The 23589-nt window shown below is 35.1% G+C and overlaps 5 protein-coding genes across 5 annotated transcripts; 3 read left to right on the top strand and 2 right to left on the bottom strand.

Moving 5' to 3' along the window:
• The first annotated feature begins 566 nt into the window (after positions 1 to 566).
• On the top strand, positions 567 to 1331 carry LOC147941538 (uncharacterized). Its single transcript, XM_087458557.1, has one exon. It carries the CDS (start codon positions 567 to 569, stop codon positions 1329 to 1331), a length of 765 nt encoding a protein of 254 aa, XP_087314683.1.
• Positions 1332 to 6014: 4683 nt separating this feature from the next.
• On the top strand, positions 6015 to 8078 carry LOC104701518 (transcription factor bHLH30). The gene is made up of 2 exons (XM_010417215.2): positions 6015 to 6855; positions 7359 to 8078. The coding sequence occupies exons 1-2, from the start codon at positions 6250 to 6252 to the stop codon at positions 7845 to 7847; spliced, it is 1095 nt and encodes a 364-aa protein (XP_010415517.2). The 5' UTR covers positions 6015 to 6249; the 3' UTR covers positions 7848 to 8078.
• A 3325-nt stretch (positions 8079 to 11403) lies between these two features.
• On the top strand, positions 11404 to 15307 carry LOC104701517 (uncharacterized). Its single transcript, XM_010417214.3, has 14 exons — positions 11404 to 12166; positions 12449 to 12539; positions 12626 to 12710; positions 12800 to 12869; positions 12968 to 13037; positions 13243 to 13312; positions 13592 to 13637; positions 13727 to 13979; positions 14069 to 14280; positions 14373 to 14447; positions 14532 to 14592; positions 14670 to 14750; positions 14850 to 14929; positions 15030 to 15307. Exons 1-14 carry the CDS (start codon positions 12030 to 12032, stop codon positions 15106 to 15108), a joined length of 1410 nt encoding a protein of 469 aa, XP_010415516.2. The 5' UTR covers positions 11404 to 12029; the 3' UTR covers positions 15109 to 15307.
• A 1048-nt stretch (positions 15308 to 16355) lies between these two features.
• Positions 16356 to 17059, bottom strand: LOC104701516 (small polypeptide DEVIL 5). Its single transcript, XM_010417213.3, has 2 exons — positions 16920 to 17059; positions 16356 to 16755 (listed from the first exon to the last, which is right to left on the bottom strand). The coding sequence occupies exon 2, from the start codon at positions 16747 to 16749 to the stop codon at positions 16609 to 16611; it is 141 nt and encodes a 46-aa protein (XP_010415515.1). The 5' UTR covers positions 16750 to 16755; positions 16920 to 17059; the 3' UTR covers positions 16356 to 16608.
• A 2358-nt stretch (positions 17060 to 19417) lies between these two features.
• On the bottom strand, positions 19418 to 22672 carry LOC104701515 (serine/threonine-protein kinase STN7, chloroplastic). Its single transcript, XM_010417212.3, has 10 exons — positions 22119 to 22672; positions 21935 to 22021; positions 21655 to 21774; positions 21467 to 21565; positions 21222 to 21390; positions 21036 to 21129; positions 20822 to 20915; positions 20667 to 20723; positions 19803 to 20216; positions 19418 to 19710 (listed from the first exon to the last, which is right to left on the bottom strand). Exons 1-10 carry the CDS (start codon positions 22515 to 22517, stop codon positions 19549 to 19551), a joined length of 1695 nt encoding a protein of 564 aa, XP_010415514.1. The 5' UTR covers positions 22518 to 22672; the 3' UTR covers positions 19418 to 19548.
• Between the last annotated feature and the right edge of the window lie 917 nt (positions 22673 to 23589).

Below are 23589 nucleotides of genomic sequence, written 5' to 3'. Positions count from 1 at the left end.
ACCGCACCGTTTCAGTTGGTTCTTGCTCTGTGAACAATGGATTCGACGGAGGCGCGGGGCGCCCGGTACCCCCAGACTTTCCAATATGAAGATCCTCTCCTGAACTGCCAGGCCGTTGGTCCTTCTTTAACGTCTTCTCGCCTTAAAAAACTTTGCCTTCTTACTAAGTGTGATCTTCTCTTTCTCTCTGAAACTCTAAACAATAATGATGTAATATCTAAACTTAAGTGTGATCTAGGATTTTCTAATGCTTTTATTCAACCCCCTCAAGGTAGGAGTGGAGGTTTATGTTTATTCTGGAAAGATAATGTTGTACTTTCCTTGCTCTCACAAGATGAGAGGCTGATGTAACTGTTTACCATAATAATATTAAGTTCTACTTGTCTTGTGTGTATGGTCACCCAGTTCCTAGTGAAAGACATGAATTGTGGGAACGTTTTGAACATCTAGCCCTCTCACGCAATGCACCTTGGTTACTAATTGGAGACTTTAATGAGATAATTTGTAATCGGGAAAAGATAGGAGGACCAGCTCGAGAAGAATGGACTTTTTGAGATTTTAGACATATGATTGATGTGTGTGATCTTCAAGATATACGTTCAAGAGGAAATACCTTCTCATGGGTTGGTGAAAGACACTCCCACACGATTCAATGCTGTCTGGACAGGGCCATGTTTAACTCTCCAGGGGCTGCTATTTTCCCAAATGCAGAGGCTCAGTTTCTAGACTTTGTAGGCTCCGACCACAGGCCAGTTTTACTCGACCTAAATGACATAATCCAACGTAAAAGACGAATTTTTCAATTTGACAAACGCCTTTTAGACGTACCAAACTTCCAGGAGGCGGTTAAAGAAGGTTGGTTAGCTGATATTGATGACTCTGATATCTTAATCACCGAAAGAATCAAAAACTGCAGGCGAAGTATGGCAAATTTAAAACGAGAACACCATTTAAACTCTGAAGAACGTATTGTCACACTTCAAACACGTTTAAACTTTTCAATGGAGAGCCTAAACCCACATATACGGAGAACTATCCCATTGCAAGATGACTTAACAAAGGCCTATAGTGATGAAGAAAAACATTGGCAACAAAAGAGCAGGAATCAATGGATGACTGCTGAAGATCAAAACACAAGTTTCTTTCACGCATGCGCAAAAACAAGGTTTGCAAAGAATTGGATTACCTCTATATCGGATGAACAAGGGAACTTATATCAGGGAAACGAGGAGATTGGAGATCATGCACAAAGTTTTTTCACCAATATATTTGCAACGGCCAATCATCAAGTCACACCATCGGATTTTGCAGATTTTAGTCCCAAGGTCTGATGAAGCAAATAAGAGTCTAACAAGAGCTTTTACTAGTGAGGAGATTTATAATGCAATTAGTTCAATCGGTGATAATCGTGCTCCGGGGCTAGACGGGTTAACAGCCATATTTTATAAAGCTTGTTGGGAAACAGTCGGACCACAAGTCATACAAGAGGTGCAAAACTTTTTCGAGACTTCGATATTGAAACAGAGCATAAACCACACAAACATTTGTATGATACCAAAGATTGACAACCCTCAAACTCTCTCAGACTACTGGCCAATAGCTTTATGCAATGTGCTATATAAGATAATTTCCAAACGTTTGGTTCAGAGATTAAAACCACACTTGAACGACATAATCTCCAACTCGCATGCAGATTTTATTCCAGGATGTTTAATTCAAGACAATGTGATGATCGCTCACGAAGTTATGCACTCACGTAAGGTCAGAACTTGAGTCTCGCAGAATTATATGGCTGTCAAAACGGATGTAACTAAAGCTTACGATCGAGTCGAATGGAACTTTCTTGAAACAACTCTGAAACTTTTTGGCTTTTGTTCAAAATGGATCAATTGGATCATGGCTGTTGTGACTACTATTAACTACTCTGTCTTAATAAATGGAGCTCCCTATGGTTATGTTCAACCAACAAAGGATATTAGACAGGGTGATCCCCTATCACCATATCTCTTCATACTATGCTCAGATATATTCAGTCATCTAATTTCAACAAGTGCTAGTGAAGGAGATCTTTGTGGCATTCGGATAGGCAATGATGCTCCAAGTATTACCCATCTGCAGTTTGCCGATGATTGCTTATTTTTCTGCAGCGCAAACAAGAAAAACTGCCAAACATTAAAAGATATTTTTGATGTCTATGAATACAATTCAGGACAAAAGATAAATACTTCAAAATCAATGATCACTTTTGGAAGTAGAGTTTATGGGAACACTCAATTACGCCTAAAATCAATTCTTGACATCCCTAATCATGGAGGAGGAGGAAAGTATCTTGGTCTTCCTGAGCAGTTTGGTCGAAAAAAGAAGGAGATGTTTGAGTACATAGTTGACAGAGTCAAGAAACATACAAATGGTTGGACTGCTAAGAAACTGTATCCTGCTGGCAAGGAGATAATGCTAAACTCGGTTGCCTTATCAATGTCGGTGTACGCTATGTCATGCTTCAAGTTGCCTCTGGGAATCACTTCAGAAATCGAAACACTCTTAATGCAGTTTTGGTGGGAAAAAAAGTTCAAATCAACGCAGTATACCATGGATCGCTTGGAAAAAATTACAATGTTCAAAAAGAGAAGGGGGTTTGGGATTTAGGGACCTAGCAAAATTCAATGATGCACTTTTGGCAAAACAAGCATGGAGGCTAATCCAAAATCCTAATTCATTATTTGCCGGAGTAATGAAAAGCAGATATTACCGGGATGAGTCAATTTTAGATGCTAAACAAAGAAAGAAACAATCTTATGGTTGGTCGTCTATTTTAATAGGACTTGATCTTATAAAAAAAGGTTCATGATATATTGTGGGAGATGGTAAATCTATTCGTATAGGTTTGGATAATTTTATTGAAGAGCATCCTCCCATATTAGTTCAAACCTCACCACTGCAATCTCCTGCAACACTTGATCAATTTATCTCTAAAACGGGTGATATTCGAACTTGGGATAATCAGAAACTCCTTTCCTTGGTACAACAGTCAGAGCAGGAGATTATACAAAACATTCATCTCTCACAAGTGGAACAACCGGACAAACTAATTTGGAACTATACTCGCTCAGGAGGCTATACTGTCAAGACTGGATACTGGTTCATCACTCACTATCCTTTTGACCCAGGAGCTGTTTTGAATATACCTCATGGTTCAGTTGAACTCAAGAACAAAATCTGGAAATTGCGTTTACTACCGAAGATCAAACACTTCCTATGGCGTATTCTATCACAAGCTATATCAGTCAAAACAAGATTACGAACAAGAGGTATGAACATTGATCCTTTATGTTCGAGATGTCATCAAACAGAGGAAACAATCCACCATGCCCTTTTCTCTTGTCCTTACGCCATTATGGCTTGGAGACTTTCTAGTACTTCTTCCCTAGACATCACTCAACTACCTTTAAATACAGAGGATATCATTGCTCAACTATTAACTTATCAATCTCTAACATCCAACATATATGATTCATTATTACCCTTTGTTCTTTTATGGCGTATTTGGAAAGCAAGAAACAACCAAGTTTTCAATAATTATCGAGAGAGCGCATCAAAAACAGTTTTACAGTCGAAGTCAGATACAAAAGAATGGATAAACAATTTACAAAATACATCTTCACCATTGACTACTACACGTACGAATATAACATTGTGGCTACCTCCAACTCATCCGACCCTTAAATGCAATTTTGATGCGAGCTACGATCATCACACCCATCAGGCTACTGGAAGATGGATTTTTAGGAACCATCAGGGTGAATCACTAGTGTGGGGTGAGACTAGACTACAAAATGTCTGATCTCCTTTAGAAGCAGAAACAAAAGGATTGCTCACTACGATACAACATGCATGGATTTGAGGCTATCAGGCAATCGTCTTTGAAGGAGACTGTCAAACTCTAATAAAATTAGTTAATGGCCAAATTGTGGATGTCTCTTTAACAAATCTTATTCATGACATAAGAACTTGGTCTTCCAAATTACAGCATTTTTCATTCACTTTGACAAAGAGAGATTGTAATAGGGTGGCACATGCCTTAGCTAGATATAGTTGTATAGATTATCAATATTACACTGACTCTGTTTTAAAGCCACCATGGCTGAGCAGCTCCCTTTGTAATGATCTAAGTTTAATTAATATATATTTAATTTGTGCAACAACAAAAAAAAAAAAAACATTAAATATTATTAATAGGGTGAATATTAAATAGGTCAACAACGTAAACCATTTACCAAATAGGTTAGGTCAACTCATGATCTATTTAATTTAATAATTTGATGGATTAAGGGGTTAAACAATTCAGACTGTGAAATAACTATATCATATAAACAATTTTCATAGTTAACAATTTTATCATAAAATCGGTATCATACAATCTTTGTCATCACATCATCATCGTACTATCATTTTATCATCATCATAACATCATGATCATTATACCATGCATCATCGTCGTCATCATCATCTATAGGAAAATTTGTGGATTTGTATGATTTTTTCTCTTTTTCAAAATATCTTTTTTTGATAAATTTACAGATTTAACTGATTTTTAAAATCACTTTACAGCATAAAATTATGATTTCCCAAGAAATAAAAAATAATATCATTGTCTTTTAGGCAAAAGTTTATGAAATTTTGTTTTACAAAAAATTGAATATGGCAAGAAATTGCAGAATTATTTTTGTTTAGCAAGAAAATGTGGAATCCTTTTTATTATGTAGTTGGAGAATTATGTTTGATTTCAAATATCGTATTTTTTACTCTTTTTGTTTCATAAAGAGTGTCATTTTAGAATTTTATTTTTGTTTCACAAAGAGTGTCATTTTACATTCTCAATGCACTATTATATATTTCCAATACATCTTTTATACTCTCTCTATTTCATAATATATGATATTTAGAGAAGTATTTTTATTTCACAATATAAGATGTTTCCAATTTTCTATACAACTTTTAGATTAATTGTATATTTTATATTATGCAGTCTTTTTTAAAGGTAACAATTTCTTAATATGCATGTTTTAACTAAAACATCCTATATTTTGAAACGGAAGGAATATTATATTTCCTAGTTTTACCCTTAATTTATGAATAAATTAACTCATTAAACACTTATTAAATAAAGGCATATATGTATATTTTAATATATTTTTAATTTATCTTAAATGTGTCAAAATGACATTTTTTGTTAAACAGAGTAATAAAAAAAATTGCAAAATTGTATGATGATGATGATGACAATGATGGTATGATGATATTATGATACGATGAATCTAAAAGCAAACATTTAATATTTTTTTTGTCTTTAACAAAAATGTGGAGAAAACAGGTAACCCATATAGTATCTATTACAACCTAACTCATTTAATCCATTAATTCACTAAGACTAAATCTCGTTGGACTTATCAATCTAACAAAGTCAAAATATTTAGTTATGAGAATTTGAATTCGAATGGTAACATAACACGATATTAGTATCAACTAATATTAGACTACATCTCTTGGTTAATATTATCATTATGGATTTACATCAACGAGAAATACTTTTGACCAAAGAAAAAAAGAAAGAAGAAACAAAACACTATCCTCCACAATATTATCTGCTCTCTAATAAGTATCAACTAGTTTTAGTAGTCTAATATAGAAGAGAGAAAAATATCAATCTTTTTTGTTTTTTTTGGTTAAAAGGCTTATCAATTTTTTATGTTGATACCTACAAATGTGTTACCTTTGTTATGTGGTATCAATTAACTATTTTAGTGCTCTAAATGTAGATTTTATTATTATAATCAAACTAAGTTAATCTGCAAGTTAGAAATAGACAGTGAAGTACTAAATGCGTAAATAAAAAGGATAGATAATCTAAAGAATCTTAAACCCCAATACCTTTTTTGCTTTTCTAATAACTCCACCACAACACAATAACACAAGTTGCAACCTCTTTATATCCTTCAAACCATAGATATAGGAATAGGATACAAACGCATACGAGTTTCCTATATATGTGTGCGTCTATAAACATTTGAAAGCAATATTTTGTCTCTTTTTAACTCTCTCAACTTTTGTTTCTTCTCCTACCTTCTTTTACCAACCTTTCCATTCTTTTTACACATATAATATATATATATATATAGAGAGAGAGAGAGAGAGAGGAGAAAAAAAGAGTTGAAAGATGAAGACTCTTGTGTCTTCATAGAAACAAGTGATATGTGCGCAAAGAAAGAAGAAGAAGAAGAAGACAGTTCTAGAGCCATGAACAACATACAAAATTACCAAAACGACCTCTTCTTTCACCAACTCATCTCTCATCATCATCATCATCACGATCCCTCTCAATCCGAAACCTTTGGAGCATCCGGTAACGTTGGATCCGGTTTCACTATCTTCTCTCAAGATTCCGTCTCCCCAATATGGTCTCTCCCTCCACCAACTTCGATCCAACCACCGTTCGATCAGTTTCCTCCTCCTTCGTCTACTCCAGCACCTTTCTACGGAAGTTTCTTCAACAGAAATCAAGTTCATCACGGGCAGGGATTACAGTTCGGGTACGAGGGTTTTGGTGGAGCCACGTCAGAAACACATCATCATCATGAACAGCTTCGGATCTTGTCCGAGGCTTTAGGTCCGGTGGTGCAAGCCGGTTCGGGTCCTTTTGGGTTACAAGCTGAGTTAGGGAAGATGACAGCACAAGAGATCATGGACGCTAAAGCTTTAGCTGCTTCAAAGAGTCATAGTGAAGCTGAGAGAAGACGAAGAGAGAGAATCAATAATCATCTCGCTAAGCTCCGTAGCATATTACCCAACACCACCAAAGTAAGTCTAATTTCTTTATACATAAAAAAAACATTCATCATCACACAACGTTAAGATTCAAAACGGATGTTGTTAAATTTTTTTTTAAAAAGAAAAGACTATTACTAAAAAACAATGTAGAGCTGAAGTGGACAAACATAGTAGCTGCGACATGAAAGTTCATGTCACATTTTGTCTTTTTTTTTTTTTTTTTTACATTTAGGTTTTTATAAAAGGTTTGATAAGTTATTCAAAGGTCTTCTGTTTTGATCAATGATCTTCTGTGTATTTGTTAAAGTCCCGAGAGAGAATCAGTCAGAGACTGTAGTATAAATAAAAAGTTACATATGGAATATGAAACGTCTATGTCGTCGTTTGGTTAATTGATGTAATAAAGAGAAACAAACGGCGCAGCTTAAAAAGAATAAAAAGCCTTATTGCCGGACCAAATCATAACTTCTTCGACCACATAATTTTTTCCTCCTCGAAACTATACAAATATGTTTTTTTTCTTTTTAATGCAGACGGATAAAGCGTCGTTACTAGCCGAAGTGATCCAACATGTGAAAGAGTTGAAGAGAGAGACATCAGTGATCTCTGAGACAAATCTTGTCCCAACGGAGAGCGACGAGTTAACAGTAGCTTTCACGGAGGAGGAAGAGACCGGAGATGGCAGATTTGTAATTAAAGCGTCGCTTTGTTGTGAAGACAGGTCGGATCTTTTGCCTGACATGATCAAAACGTTGAAAGCGATGCGTCTCAAAACGCTCAAGGCAGAGATAACCACCGTAGGGGGAAGAGTCAAGAACGTGTTGTTCGTCACCGGAGAAGAGAGCTCCGGGGAGGAAGTGGAGGAACAGTATTGTATAGGGACGATAGAGGAGGCTTTGAAGGCGTTGATGGAGAAGAGCAACGTGGAGGAATCATCTTCTTCTGGGAATGCTAAGAGACAGAGAATGAGTAGTCACAACACTATTACTATCGTCGAACAACAACAACATCATCAGAGGTAATCAATATTTACTTAATCACTGTCTTTTTTGTTTTCGGTGTATCTACAACGTGTGTGTTGTTTGATGGTTATGGAAATGAATGTTGTCCGTCACGTTATACTACTATAGATATGTGTGTTTGTGTGTATGTATAACGGAGATATTTGTATCCGTTGGGGTCTTGGACTCTTGTATCGTTGAGTTTGTTTTCTAGATATGATTTATTTATGGCCAATGCATTGGTTTGCAAAATTCGTTTTATTTGGCCGTGGGAGGATTTGAAATTTTTTTTTTTGGTGGGTTTTGGTTATTTTTTGCAATGTGTGAGTGAAACCAAAAAGAGACAATGGAGAAGAACAGGAAACGTGCCAAAGATGGTGTGTATCATTAATTGATTTAGTCGGGTTCTGTCCGGGGAAAAACAAAAAAGAGACAAGTTTGGGATTCTGAGTTTGGTACGTTGATGCTTCTCTGACTCTTTTGCCTTAATGTATTTATGTGTCTTGTAGAATCTTTTTCGTGTAACGATTTTACATTTATCCATTTCTAATAAACAGCCAAGTTTTAAGAATTAGACCTAAAAATATTCAAATATTTTGCTTGATATAAATTGCATCATGAACTTGTAAGGGTAGACATGTGACCAAGACTAAGATATCAAGTACCATAGCCAATCAGTTTTTATTGGTACATAGCCAAATTGACTGTATTATTTTCCGAAGATTTTTTTTATGGTTCCTTTTTTCTGTAAAGTTGTATAAACATCACAATAGTTAAAACAATATAAATTAATAATTTACACATGTTAAAGTTAGTCTATGAGTAAAGTTTTAGGTTGGTGCATGACATAGCCAATTAATTTTTTGGTGCATGAAATTACATGATATCCTAATTGGAGTTTTATAATTCAAGTAGGCTATGTTCCTTCCTCTGATGTTGTACGAAAAGAGATTCTCAAATTTCTTAACACGGAAATTGATATACACAGTTTCAGATAGCATGTGAGTTTCTCCGATATATAGTTTAACGGAGGATTTTTGTTTTGAAACACCTACAATTGAGGAGGAGACTTCGAGTTTGATAGATGATGGTTACGTACTTTTAACAATCATATACATTGTCGTGAGAGAAATACACATATCAATAAACAACAATTTCACACCATTTGAGATCTTGCATATGGCAACATTGCACAACCTTCTTGCACCCTCCTAACTTAGCAAACTCAGTCACTAGTTTTTTGGCAAAAAGACACATCTTAGTTTGATACCGAAGAAACGTGACATCATGGTAAAGGGTTAAACAGTATCCTTCATTTACGTCTTGCTATTATCATAACAAACTCACTAAATTATCGCCTAATTAACGAATAAAAAGTTTTAAGCTAATTTTTTAATTCATTAGCTCACACAAACCTCTATTATTTTCCAAAGTTTTTATTTTGACTATTATTTTTCAAAGATTTTTTATGGTTCTTATTTCTTAAAAGTTGTATAAACATCACGCTAATTAAGAAATTCATAATTTACAATTAATTCATATTGAAATTAGCCTATGAGTAGAGTTTCAACTTTTCTTCAAACAAAGCTTGAGATCTCTTGATCGTAGAGAAAGAGGTTGTAAATGCGGCATAATAAGATTCTGGTACACTTCATGTCTTTGAAACCAGAAGCATTTGTTCACGATAATCATATAGTTCTAATTTTTGTTGTTACGTGTAATTTTAATAAATTTCTTCTTAATTTGTTTATGTATATGTGTTGAGTTATTCTATAAAATTATGCCTCATGTTAAAAAAACAGATTTGAATCTGCCCCTGTCCACATCAATATTAAACACATATATGCTACCTATACGTACCAATACGAATATGAAACACTTCTTACCAAACAACTCAAGAAAACCACATACCTATATATATATATAACCTGCATTAGTGAATTTTTTTTAAGGATGGATGAAGTGAGTATGATCAAAATCAAGTCATAAATTATAATTAATTGTTTCAGAAAAAAAATGTTAATATGCCTGATCGATGGATGATAAGTGATTGCGATTGATCATGACGAGGAACTTACTTGATTGACGACGACGTATGTGTGTTAAGCTTGCATCACGAAGTGAAGTACGTAAGACGTTATTAATTATTATGATGTTTTAGTACTTACGTACTAGTGTACCCTAACTGCCATTTGCATTTGTCTTAAACAATTTTTACCCCGCAAGTGACTGACTCTTCTTTCGGGGCTCTGTAGACATGACTTTGAATTTTTGTTTTGTTAATTTTATCTTCATTCAGTCATTCTCAAAACCAAAAACTTACAAACTTTCGTATTTTTTTTTTTCTGGAGGCTTGCTGGTCTTGTTGTTAGCAAGATAAAAGGAGAGGAGTTATTTCAAACGAGACTTTTGCTAAGTTTCATAAAGGCCCAAACCAAGCCCATCCATCTCTATATATACTTTAGATTAGTTTTGATTTTTGAACAAAGTATTAAAAAAAAAAAGAAAAAAGCTTGTACAAATATATAAAACTAGTAAATTACAATATCAAATTTTAAAATTCATTTATGTACCTTCTTTAACCTTCAAATAAATATGTACTTGTTATTATTTCCAACTATTTAAACTAGACAAAGTTTCATTCACTTCGTTAATCAACTAATCTATCACATAACTAGTATTTGCCATATTTCTATCTTAGCTAATCCGTCAGATTCTAATCAGGTATTCAGGTTCTGCTGATATGTAATTTTCTTTAGCGAGATTTATTTTTTACTGTTATCATCATTTAGATTTGTAAGGTATATACTGTTGGCTGCGATAACTTAAATTGTGCTTCATCTTTCAGGAAAAAAAAATATCATCATTAGCATACTAGAACCATTGTCAACTTGCATCAATCTTTTAATTTAGTTTTAATGTTAAACAACTGTCCATTCAATCTTATCAGCAACAAAGAAGAATCTCTAGCCAGACTTATAAACTTGCACGACAAGACATTGATATTTTGTTTAATTAATTAAGGAACGACTTTTATACTTCCCTTCTCACAAAATTATTGAACAGTGTTAATATTATTTTATATACCTTTTAAAAACATGCTATAGGTTGATATTTTTATTGGTGCAGTTCAACATATGTCTGGCCTCAATCATTAGAACTTCGATGGTCGCATATGCGAAAAATTGACAATTTGGTAAATTTTTAAATATGACGACATAACGTCGTCGGCGTTTTGGATTTATTTATCCGAAACACAATGCCAATTTATATGGTTAACATGTTTTTTTCTATCAAGTGGGATTTGATCTAGTGGTTTAAGTTATGCATTATTAAAATCTCTAGTGTGATTCTTGCTTGGGAAAGAAAAAAATGTTTCCAACAAGTAGACCTTTTAAGTTGTAACCTTAACAATATAATAATTTCTTTAACAAAAAAACAAACAATACTACTAATTTTTTTAAACATTTTTTTTTTCCGATTGTCCCATAATACCACATCGGTGTATGTGTCATCATTGCTTACGATGTCATTCTTGAACAAACCTTATATTCCAAAAGTTGATTCTCCCAACAATATTCATAAGACCTAGAATTTGATCCAATAAATCAGTTCTGCTCATGAATAAGCTTCTATATTTTGTATCAAACAATATGCAAAAAAAAAAAAAAAAAAAAAAGAGATGAACTTTAAAACGGAAAACTATTAATTATTTTTGTTTTTTGTTTTTGTTTTTGTCAACCATTAAATGTTTTTATACGAAATGACGACAAAACTTATAAATTCCATTTCACCACCTTGTTTATAGTGTGAAAAACGAAAAATATCTTACTATAATAAAGATCTCTCATTATATATGAACATTTCCAAATTACCCTTATCTCTCGTATGAATCACAGGCAAAAAGTAAAAGGGTATTTACGTCAAAAGGTACAAATTTTACAGAGGGCTTTGGCGTGGAAGCTCAGCTTTTCTTCTTCTTCTTCTTCTCCGAGCCGAAGAGAAAAAATAAATGTCTCTTTCTCAAAATAATAAATCTTTTTCTCTTCTCTGTAACCCCTCTTGAAATTTTCCGCGAAAAAAAAATTCTCAATTTTTTTGTTTTTTTGTTTTTTTTTTCTCTGAAAGTTTCCAGATTTTGACAAAAAATCAGATCTTTGAACTAAAGGGTTCTTCTGAGTGAGTTTTTTAGGGTTACAGAGAATGTTGGTACAGAGAAGAGTAATGAGTTGGAGAAGAATCTGGAAGTCTCTTCAAGCGGCTTCTGCGCATTGTTTGCTCTTCTCTTTCACGCTTCTTCTCGCTTTGAAGCTTGATCATCTTGTTTCTCATTCATGGTGGTCAGTTTCTTCATTTTTTGTTAAATTTGGTGTGGCTTGACTTCTGATTTTTGGTATTGGGAAATGTTTGAATTGATTGATTAGATTCTCAATTATGCAGAGTCTCTTCCTTTAAAACCAGTTTTATTGTTTAAAAATTGGGTTTTTAAGTTTCAGAACTCTTTCTAAAGTTTCATCACTTTGAATCTTTGTTGATGTTTTAATGTTGAAGTATCAATCTTCATTACTGTCCTTCAAGATTAAGACTTTCACTCTCCTTGAAATTTGTGTGTGTGTTTACAGGTTTATATTTACACCTTTGTGGCTGTTTCATGCTGTGATTGCTCGTGGTAGATTCTCGTTGCCAGCTCCATCAATGCCTCATGATCGACATGTATGACATTTTTTGTGATTCTATATAGTTAGCAGGGTTGTTGTAACCTTGTTGAAGTTTTAAGTTGTAATTTGGTTTTGTGGCAGTGGGCTCCTTTTCATTCGGTTATGGCCGCACCACTGCTTGTTGCTTTTGAGATCCTTCTCTGTGTTCATCTTGAAGATAAATATGGTAATTCTTCATAACTTCTAATTATTGACCATGGCATATATGACTGGTGGGGTTTTTATAATAGCTTTGGTTGTGTTCTTCTGTTGCAGTTGTTGACTTGAAGATTGTCTTTCTACCGTTGCTTGCGTTTGAGGTAGCAATTTTGATAGATAATGTCAGGTATTTCATTTAAAGATTTTAAGGTTTGATTTTGTTTCACCTTTCTTACTATTCTAGAGTACCGAACAATAAAATCTTGTTTGCAACTTTTCCTGCAGGATGTGTAGAACACTCATGCCTGGAGATGAGGAAACTATGAGTGATGAAGCCATATGGGAAACACTTCCTGTAAGTTTGTTGTTCTCTATATACTTGGGAACTTTTACACTCATGTTAGACCTCAAAGCTCGAAAAAGTCTTCAATATGATCCCTTACACTGCTAATATACAGTGCTTAAGACAAAATGAAACTTTTGGTTTGGGTTGGCTTGTTCTTCAATCTTATTAGCTTGCCTCTGCAGGTTGGTTCTGACATTGTCTATTGGTTTTGTAGCATTTTTGGGTTTCCATATCTATGGTTTTCTTCACTGCCGCAACAACCTTCACTCTTCTTAAATTATGTGGTACGTTGTGCATTTACTTAACTCTGCCTTTCGTTAATCATCTTCTCCTTTCCTACTGCAACCTTCTTGTTGTTCTTGAAAATTCTCTTCCCGTCAAGTTGAACTAAAAGATAAATTTTGGTATCGTTATCTGGTGACTGCATTTTCTAATAGTTATTGTGTGTGTAATTTTGTAGAATCAACTGTTTACTTGATACTGTTGTCTGGTTCATAATCTCTCTGTCTTGATATGTTTCTGTTGTTGTTTCTGAATCGTTTATGTCTCCAATCCATGAATAGGTGACGTAGCTGCATTGGGATGGTGGGACTTATTTATAAACTTCGGGTAAACTACTTTATCTGTTGAAGTCCTTCTGCCTCTTAAAAATCTCTTCTATACCTGGTTGAACAAACTTCTCTCTCCTCAAATTACAGAATAGCAGAGTGCTTTGCCTTTCTTGTCTGTACAAAGTGGAGCAATCAATCAATTCATAGGTATTCACATATACCGGAACCTAGTTCATCGTCGATGGTAGTAAGATATCTAGACTGGAACAGAGGTCTAGTTGTAACTGCTGACGACGAGCATCAGCAAAGTAACAGAATATGCGGTCTCCAAGATATTGGTGGACATGTTATGAAAATACCATTCATTACCTTTCAAGTTATCCTTTTCATGCGCTTAGAGGTACAAAATTACAGAGACAAAATCCATTGCTTTTGAAACATATACCTTTTTCACCTGTTCGAGCTAATTCTCTTTTAATGTAACCCCAGGGAACACCCGCGTCTGCCAAGAACATTCCGATTTTAGTTCTGTTTGTACCACTTTTTCTGCTACAAGGAGCTGGGATCTTTTTTGCTATATTTAGGTTGGTTGAGAAATCAGTCTTATTAATAAATAGTGGTGGTAGTTCTTCTTATGGAAGATATTATAGTGCAACATCATCAGCTCGTGAATTCCTCGGATTCTTTCAACATGGTGCAAGGTACGATAGCAGAAACAAACAGAATCAATGGGCATCTCTGGTGAACGAGTCCTCAGAAACACTAATCTTTCTCATATGGTGATTAACAACAGGTTACTTGGCTGGTGGTCGATTGATGAAGGAAGTCGAGAGGAACAAGCTAGGCTCTACTCTGGAGAAGCTACTAGGTAAAAGCTCTCATCTTTTGGTAACAAGACAACAGACTCTCTCTTTTGAAAACATATTTTGTTTTGACTCGAAATTATTTTCAGATACAACACATTCTCACCAGAGGTTGTGAAGAAAATGCCAAAGTCTGATCTTGTTGAAGAGGTAAATTTACATACAAGTCATCTCATTATAAACATTTTGAAACCCAAGAATCTTGAATTTTCAAAACAACTCATCAGATATGGAGACTCCAAGCTGCATTGAGTGAGCAAACAGATATAACCAGTTATAGCCAGCAAGAGTACGAAAAGCTTCAAAACGTAATACATCCATGATCCATCCACTCATTTTCTTTGTTTAATTACAGCTTCCATGGAAGTAAATTTTTGCTTACCCCAAACGAAAACATGAAATTTCAGGAGAAGATTCTTTGTAGAGTTTGCTTTGAAGATCCGATCAACGTGGTTCTACTCCCATGTAGACATCACGTCCTCTGCAGGTAAACCAAAGTTCCTTCTCTTTTTCTCTCTATCTCATTTTCACCTCATAGTTTTCTTTGGCTAGAGTTGATATGTTACTGATATTTGTTGGTTTTTCAGTACATGCTGCGAGAAATGCAAGAAATGTCCGATCTGTCGTGTCCTGATCGAGGAGCGTATGCCTGTATACGATGTGTAGATTTGCAGACGACCATAATGGAAAAAAAAAAAACAAATTTATTGCTTGTTTGGTTATTTTTTTAGTGATGAAGCAAGCACTTTATATATGTTACAACTTGCATAGGAAAATCCGATTCGTTTTCCAGTGGATGTATATAAATACTGTAATCCATCGTATATGTCATAAAACTAAGGTCTCCTTCAAATTGGACTGCAAAGATCTGGTATGATATGGGTTTGCTTCATTTTGAAGTAGATGAAAATGAAAATATATTGATGTTGTTATTATTGTGACACTCATTGCCATTAAGTGATTATGATGGAAGTGAAATACTTAAGATGAGAGGACGTATCTTCAATGTGGCCGACAATAGTGTTTTCATTTCACAAATGTTAAAGACCCCTTCTATGATTTGTTCGTCTATCCAACCTTTTTATAATCAGACAACCTTTTTTCGATGGTATAATATCAAATTATCACATTTACGTAATTGAAAGTGATGATTTTATTCTATCTCGTTAAGGTTTGGTAGATTTATATAACAGACACGAACAACAACAGACACCAGAATCTTTCAGACGTGTCATCCTATGCAACCAGAAAACTTTATCTGTGACAAGAAGGAATTTTTCTGTGTCTCAAATCCTTATATTAAATGCATTGTATATATTTCTGTTTTTTATAGTATACTTTTTTCCCCACCATACACATATCATATGGTATTCGATCTAAATTGAATAGATGATTAACTTTATGTTAAAGTCAAATTTGATCAATAATATAATCATACTCTTATTTGATTTCATTTGGATAAGGTATTTTCAAGTGTTATTTATTCTCCAATTTAATTTTGTATGTCTTTCTTACGTGAGTTAAGTTTTGTTCTGGCATCTTTAATTTGTTTTTGGCTTTTGGATTTTGAAAAAAAAATGTTAATATTTTTTTATTATCATGCAGAGCGTAGTAGATGTTGTAAATTAGTAATATAATAAATATTTATCATTCTATAAACACTTAAGCCGTTTAGGTTTTAATTATGCGATACATAGATCAACCATGCGTTCTTGAACATTGGTTTTTTTGCTTCAATATGTATTTAAATGATGAAGAATGGATTATGCATGTTGTATGTTCAATTTCTTCTTAATTTTAACAGTATAAAAATATGATTTTACCTTTGTAACTTGTTTGGTGTACAAGATCTTTATGTCGGAATTATCAAGACTCAGAAAATAAAGAAACATAATCAGGAATCGGCAAAATAATTAAACAACAACAAAAGATATCGAATTAATCGGCTACGAATATACACGATTTGAAGAAAACCTTCTTTAGGAAGAAAAAACTAATACAACAAAAAATACATATACGGCTCCGTTTAGAAGCCAATACATATAAAGTTTTCTTCCCAAGGGTTATATAACTAAATTAAGACCCGCAAAAAAAAAAGGGAAAATATTTGGTTAGTCTTGATTAAGCCGATGATGATGATGATGATGATGATGATGATTTGATTTTTCAGTCATGCCAACAAAGAAGCATGACGACACACCTCCTTATGATGTAAAGCTTAGCCTTTTGCTCTCTAACAACTCCTCCCACTCCACGGCTCCACATCTTCCTCTTCGTTGCTCCCATGCCCGAACCGGTCGTCTTCATTTTTCACTACACCGATCACAAAAATCAAGCAAGTGTAGATTTATTTTTGGAAGTGAATGTGAAAGAGAGAGATATAAATGATGAGAAGGTAATGATAATGAAGAAGGTGATGAATGTAAGAGGAGTTATATATAGCAGTGAGAGATAAAGGAGTGGCTCAGGACACATACCAAACCGTACCGAACTAGACCGGTCCATGAAAGAGGCAACGAGTGGGTCCTTTGGGGGTTTCTGCACTGTTCCCTAACCCACCGGACATTGTGCCCCTCCATACCCACGTGGGCCAAACCTTTGAAGGAATCTTTGCTGTAAGACCATTTCTAATAGTTTTTTCTATTTTTTTCCTCTATAATAGAGGTGAGTTTTACTCCAACCCATCTCTATTCTCATTTCTAAAATATAGATCATCTATTTATAAAGGAACCTTTTGTAGGAAAAAACAGAATTCCTTTATAAATAAAGGAAAAAATAGCAATTTCTATTTTAGAGGTGAAAATAGAGGTGAGTTGGAGTAAAACTCACCCCTATTATAGAAGATCTCTATTATAGAGTAAAAAATAAAAGACCATTGGAGATGCTCTAAATATGGTTATTTATCCCTCTCTCACATGCTAATTATGCTTCTCTCTCTTCATGAAAAAACATTAAACCAAACCCCAAATTGTTAAAACCACTCAACTATACCCTTTCTGTAACAAATGAATACCATACCGGTGTTTAAAGTGAGCCAATATTTCGATCCTTCTAGTCTATTTTGACATATTGGGTTGGTTTTGTCTAAAATCCCAAGTGTATCAGTCTTTGATAAGGTTTTGTCCAAAATCCTAAGTGCATCAGTTGCTATTAATTATAATTATATGGACTGAATGGCAAACAGAATTAGAGACGTTAGCAAAAGATATGACCAACCAAACTTGTCGGGAACTACTATACTATACTAACCATCCAGAATCGACAAGTAGTCTGGTCCCCCGCAACATATATCATCAATATTTGAGTTTCATAGCTGATTGTGATTGATAATGAAGACTTAACATTTGATTCCTTTGATGAATAGACGTAAGACTAATAGTCTAATACTATTTTTTTGTGAGCTAGTGATAGATCAATTCTAGTTAATATAAGTAACATACACTAAAATCTTGTAGCCACATGGAGAAAATATTCATATGTGTAGTCTATTGTTTGTTTCCGATTTGAGTCAGATATAATTATTGTTAGAGACATGATGATAATGGAATACTATTAGAGTATAAAAAATGCATTGCGCCGAAATTGGTGAGAGAAACAATTAAACAAACGTCAAAGGCAGTATTAAAGACCAAACTATAACTAAATGTGGGACAGTTAGGCGTTAATTAGGTGGCATAATCCTAAATTATAGATTCTTCCAAATACTATATTTGAGATTCGATCAATCTCTTAACCAAAACCGACGAATAGTTGGTATGGTTTGAGCAGTAAACCGTCTTCTTCTTTCACATGACATAACCCAAAGGTAATTAAAAATTTAACATTGAAAAAATCATATCATCGCATACAGCTATATCACAGCTTCACAGTTTAGATTGGAGTTAAATAAATAAATTAGCTACACAGTTAACCAAGTGGAGCTAGGTGTGGTTTGATGTGGTTTACGCGTTGTTGCCATTGGTTTTAGTGAAGTCCTCGAACATGGAGAGTGGAACCGCACGTGAGGTTCTCGTGATTCACAAAATGCCTTTAGCTTTTGGTCGTCTAAAAGAACAGGTTTTAGCAAATACTAGTAAATAAAAGTTACACTTATCTATTTTTTAATCTATGGTTTTATTATGTGAGTGAGTTGGTCTCTGTCATTCTTCTTCTTTCTTTGAAATCTTGTCGTCCTTTTGTGAACCAACTTTTTCTTCACCCCTCGTGGTTCTAACTTCTAACCAAAATTTAACATTTAATTACTACCGTTTCTGTATGCTTAATGAATATAAAAGTTACGTACGTGTGCTTTGTGCGATGGATAAACGTGGGGCTGTGAGAGTGATCATTATACCTTTTCGATCCAACAAGCTCACACAAACTACATTCATGAATCATATACCATTCTTTTACTGTTTCACAACGCGAAAAAGATGCTTTAAAACATTCATCAAACTTTTGTGATAATTTCGAGTTTTTGAAATGTGATTCCACTAGTTGGTTTGCCAAAAGATATAACCTGCTTTAGCTAAAATGTTTATGCTATTCGATCATTTGACTATTTTCTAGTGACAAGCCTTACTCCCATAAATGTTAAATGCTATATATTAAAAGAGATCCATAATATCTTGTATTAGAAGTACTGAAAGCATGTGCGTGAGTGAAGAAAAAAGAGCTGGAGTGAGAGAAACGACTCTAGCTTCAATGGCGTACGGAAGGATTTTGTGTAGACACATTAAAAATAGACAAGCACTTACCTCGAGAGCCAGCAAGCTAAAATTGCTTGACCAGAGACTTCTCTGACTCTTCGTGCGCAGCTCATGGTTTTCTCAGGGTCCAAAACCCGAAGGGGTAACGTACTGTTCAAGAAATTAAACCTGCCTTCTGTTTTTTTTTTTTTTTGTTGACGGTTTCACATATTCCAATGACATCAACAAGTATTCAGAAGAGTTCTGAAAACTTCAGAAACAGAGTCAGAGAGTGCCAAGTGTGCGGATTTAGGTACAATGTTTTCTTTAAGGTTACTTGATTTTACAAGTAGTAGAAACTTTTTACTACGGGTTAATAAGATATACATTGACATTTACAATATCAGAAGGAAAATGAAATCGTAAGTTGATTCTGTCTTCACTCTTCCCTGGGGATCCATCGGTTCCACCACACAGTCTTGCGTCCATCGCTAATCTCATCTATAGTCTCAGTAACTGTTTTTACAAGCTTCCTCTGAAGCCTAAGTGCTGATGCAAGAGCGTTTCTCTGCGCACTCGCCTTCTTTCGAGGCTCTTTCTCCTACAATAATACAAAAGAGAAACAATGATTTGGGCATCAAACTTGGGTACTACTTGAAGAAATGAAAGAGTGTAGATTGATTGACAACAAACCCTGAGCTCTTGGAGTTGTGTTTCTGTGAATCCGCCATCTTTCTCTGTCCCATTTCTTGCCATTAACTGAATCACCCAGTTTGCAGCTTCACTGTAGTCCTGTTGTGTAGCCCTGAAGTACTGCATCCTCAGGTTTTGCATGACGGACAACGCAAGCAATCCTTGTCTATCGAAATATGGGTGAGCAAGAGCTGCTTTTGCACTGATTCTTTGCCTTGCTTTGTATCGGACCATTGATGTTAGAAGTTCCCATCCGATGCCATTGTCTAGGTCTAATAGCTGAAACCCTCTACGGAGATCAGCGCTTGCACGAGGTTCCACTAATTTTCTCCAAGCAGTTAAGTCATACTCGCATCTTTTCAACTGGCGGTTGAACTGAATGAGGTTGCTGTCAGATCGTAAGGATGGGAATGCCTGGAACAATAAAAGCATGGCGAGAACATTAATATGGTATATAATGGATACATTTCCCCACACAAGGAAACGGATAAGAACGAAAATGGTTTCTGCTCTTGTAATCGAGGAAGGGATGATAAAACCAAGAACACACCAGACAATAGAATCAAAAGTAATCCAAGAATATAATTTCAAGAGCATCCCTTACTTTCCCAAGGCCCCAACCAACAAAATACTCAAGAACTCTAAGAAGTCAAAACCTGAAGCATCTCTTATTTACTCTAATTCTAGTCACTGAATGAATCGCTAATGTGGCATCGATAGTTGCTGAACACAAGTTTAACATGAATTGATCCACAACCAGATGACACTGGACTATCTACGCAAAATGTGGTTGTCAAAGATAATTGAACATGCCTGAGTCAAAACTTAGAGAAAACTACAAGCGATTGATGGTTTGCTACTTACCATTTGAAGGAAGATGAGACCAATGCTGTAGATATCAAACCTGTCAGGCAAATTCATCTGTTTGGAAAAAAACCATATACATCAAAATCTAGCACTTAAGTAGTAGGATAGCTTTCTGTCAATTAAGATCAGTTAATCAACAATTAAGTTTACACCTGCCACAGGACAGGGGAAAGTGCAGCTGCAACAGGTGCTGAAGGTGCAGATGGAGTTTGGGTGCTCATGATGTATTGCTCAGGTGCTGCATACCTGAAAGCAACAAGCCGAAAAGAAGGGTACTTATATTACGGTGAAACAAAATTTCTGTATCTGAGGTTCACATTTATGATACTTGGCAGAGAAAGATACAAATTTTTGAAAGATAAAGACCTTGGATCCAGGAGAAACTCTTTCGGGATGTAGTTAATTCCCACTCTCAAATCAGCTGCAGCTCCAAGATCAATGATCTTGAAAGAACGAGAACCTGATCAAGTTTCAGTGGACACAAAAACGCATGTCCTCATCCTTTCATTGGGTTCCTTGCTTGAAAAGGTTCAGGAAACTAAGATCATTTACCTTCTGAGAATATAATGTTCTGAGGCTTAACATCCCTATGGACAATCCCGGTTGAGTGAAGACCATCCAATGCAAACAAGAGTTGCCTCATGATAGTCTGAATAATTTTGTTCTCTCTTTCCAACCCTTTAGGCAAGTCTTGTACTTTGCCAAGGATGATAGTTTCTACCTACATCATTGTCTTACAAATGTGACAACGTATAGAGATGACTGCAAAAGATAAATAAACCGGAAAAATGACTTACATTGTAAGGGAATTCTTTACTCTGGATCAAACCAGCAAGTGTTGATTCTCCTTCATATTTCCATAACAGCCAATATTCAGGTCCTTTCTTTGAAGACTTCTGCAATGGTTTTCACAGACAACAAAAACATAAATCTAGAAACCTGAATACTTGATGGAAAATGTCATCTTAGAAGGAAGATAAATTACCTCTAGAAATCCATAAACAAAATCAGCACAGCTATTACCACAAGCTCTTCGAACCCTCTCGTTCATCCAAATTTCCACTGCACCATATTCAGTTGCCTTCTTCAATACATACTCACCCTCCTATCAACAACCAAAATAACATACATCACCAAACCCTATCCTCACTTTAATAACAAAAAATCACAACCTCAATCTCTCTGATTACACAATCTGATCTGATAACAAATCAAATGATAAGGATTTAACATGAATCATTTTGATCCAAACCACTTGTTATTACCTCATTAGAACGTTTCTTGGATAATGAGACTCTATACACAACACCAAACGAACCTTCTCCTAATTTCTTCCCCACAACAAAATCATCCTGCACAAAACCAAAACCTAATCCCATCAATCAATCAAACCAAGAGAAAGAACCCAAAAACACACACATCCAAAAACATCATCATCCATAATCAAACCTTCCTAAAAGTAGGTCTAAACAATCTCTCAACGAAAGCAAGAACAAACATATCGAAAAAACCAGGAGCCACTCCAGGTGTAGCCCAAAGATACGACAAAGCAGTGAGAGCTAACGCCACTCCAGGAGCAGTGATCGTTAAACCGTTAGATTTCGGCAAGGTACTGCGATAGATCATATCGCCACACTCCATAACCGTACATGGAAGTCCGACACCAACTCCGACGAAGAGATTGTGAACCGCGTCGATCAATTGAGCGCGACAATCGGAACTGAGCTTCACCGTTGGTTTAGAATTAGAACTCGAAACCGGTGAGGTTAGAGAGTAAGGTTTGAGTTTCTTGCCGAGAAACGGTGAGGGAGTTCCGATGTAAGCTCCTCCCGGAGAAATTGTAGCCATGGAGGCGGAGATTTTTTCACCGGCAGAGTTCAATTTTTTTTTTTGGAAGACAAAAGAATCCCAAATTGCTTAAACGCCGTTGATTTCGAACCACTAGTTTCTTTTTCTTTTTTTCTTTTTGAATCAATTAATTAGTAGATTACACCACAAAGGATACGTGGACTAAATCAGGTTCGGATATGAGAAGGTTTAACTAATGGGCTTTTTCAGCCCATTAATGATCTGCTTGAGAGATTTAACAACGGTGATGTATTAACGTGGTTATCACTTATCAGGATCTTTTTGTTTTAACACTAGACGAAGTAAATTTAAAGACATGGAGTGATCCTTGTTTTTCTTTTTGTGATGGCTCTGGAACATGTTTGTGAAAAGCGGCTTCAAGCAAAGACCTTCTGTAGCAGCCAAGAGCTTCTGTTGACTATCAATTTGGATGATTTGACTTGTCCCATTCGTTTGGATTTCCCTCACAACGGTGTTCTTCTCCAGTGCTCTTCTTACGAAAAACGGTTGCCGTGCTTTTGTCTGCAACACTGATCACCTTCACTCCAACTGTTTGGGTCGTTTCATTAGCGCCTGTGGTACTGAATCACCTTCCTCCACCTCCACCTCCTGATGAGCCTCGCTCCAAGGTTTTAGAAGAGACTTGCAAACCTGTGTGTCCTCTCTGTAGAGGAGAAGTTACTGGCTGGCTTGTTGTTGAAGAAGCTCGTCTCCGTCTTGATGAGAACTTGAGAAGAAACGTTGCTGTAAGGAAGAACGATGCAGGTTTATGGGTACTTACTTGGAGCTTCGCAAACATGCTCAGTTTGAGACGTGATTAAAAGCAAAACTTATAAATATGAGAACTTTACACAATATAAGAAAATCCTTTTTTTGTTTCATTTTGAAAATTGAAATTTATTAATTTCAATTACTTTACTTTTACTTAATAATCTTAGCAATTGCATTGATATGTTTTGCTTACCCTGAATAAAAAATGAACAATTCAAAAAAATTGGGGATGTTACACGGGAAAAAAGCCAAAAAATACCTCATTTATTTTTTATTTGAACATTTAATACTTGGTCTTTTT

This window comes from Camelina sativa, chromosome 7 (genome assembly GCF_030686135.1).
Source record: "Camelina sativa cultivar CO46 ecotype springtype chromosome 7, ASM3068613v1".
Taxonomy (NCBI): Eukaryota; Viridiplantae; Streptophyta; class Magnoliopsida; order Brassicales; family Brassicaceae; genus Camelina; species Camelina sativa.
Note: the sequence above shows the minus strand (reverse complement) of the source record. Positions and strands in the feature narration are given on the sequence as shown.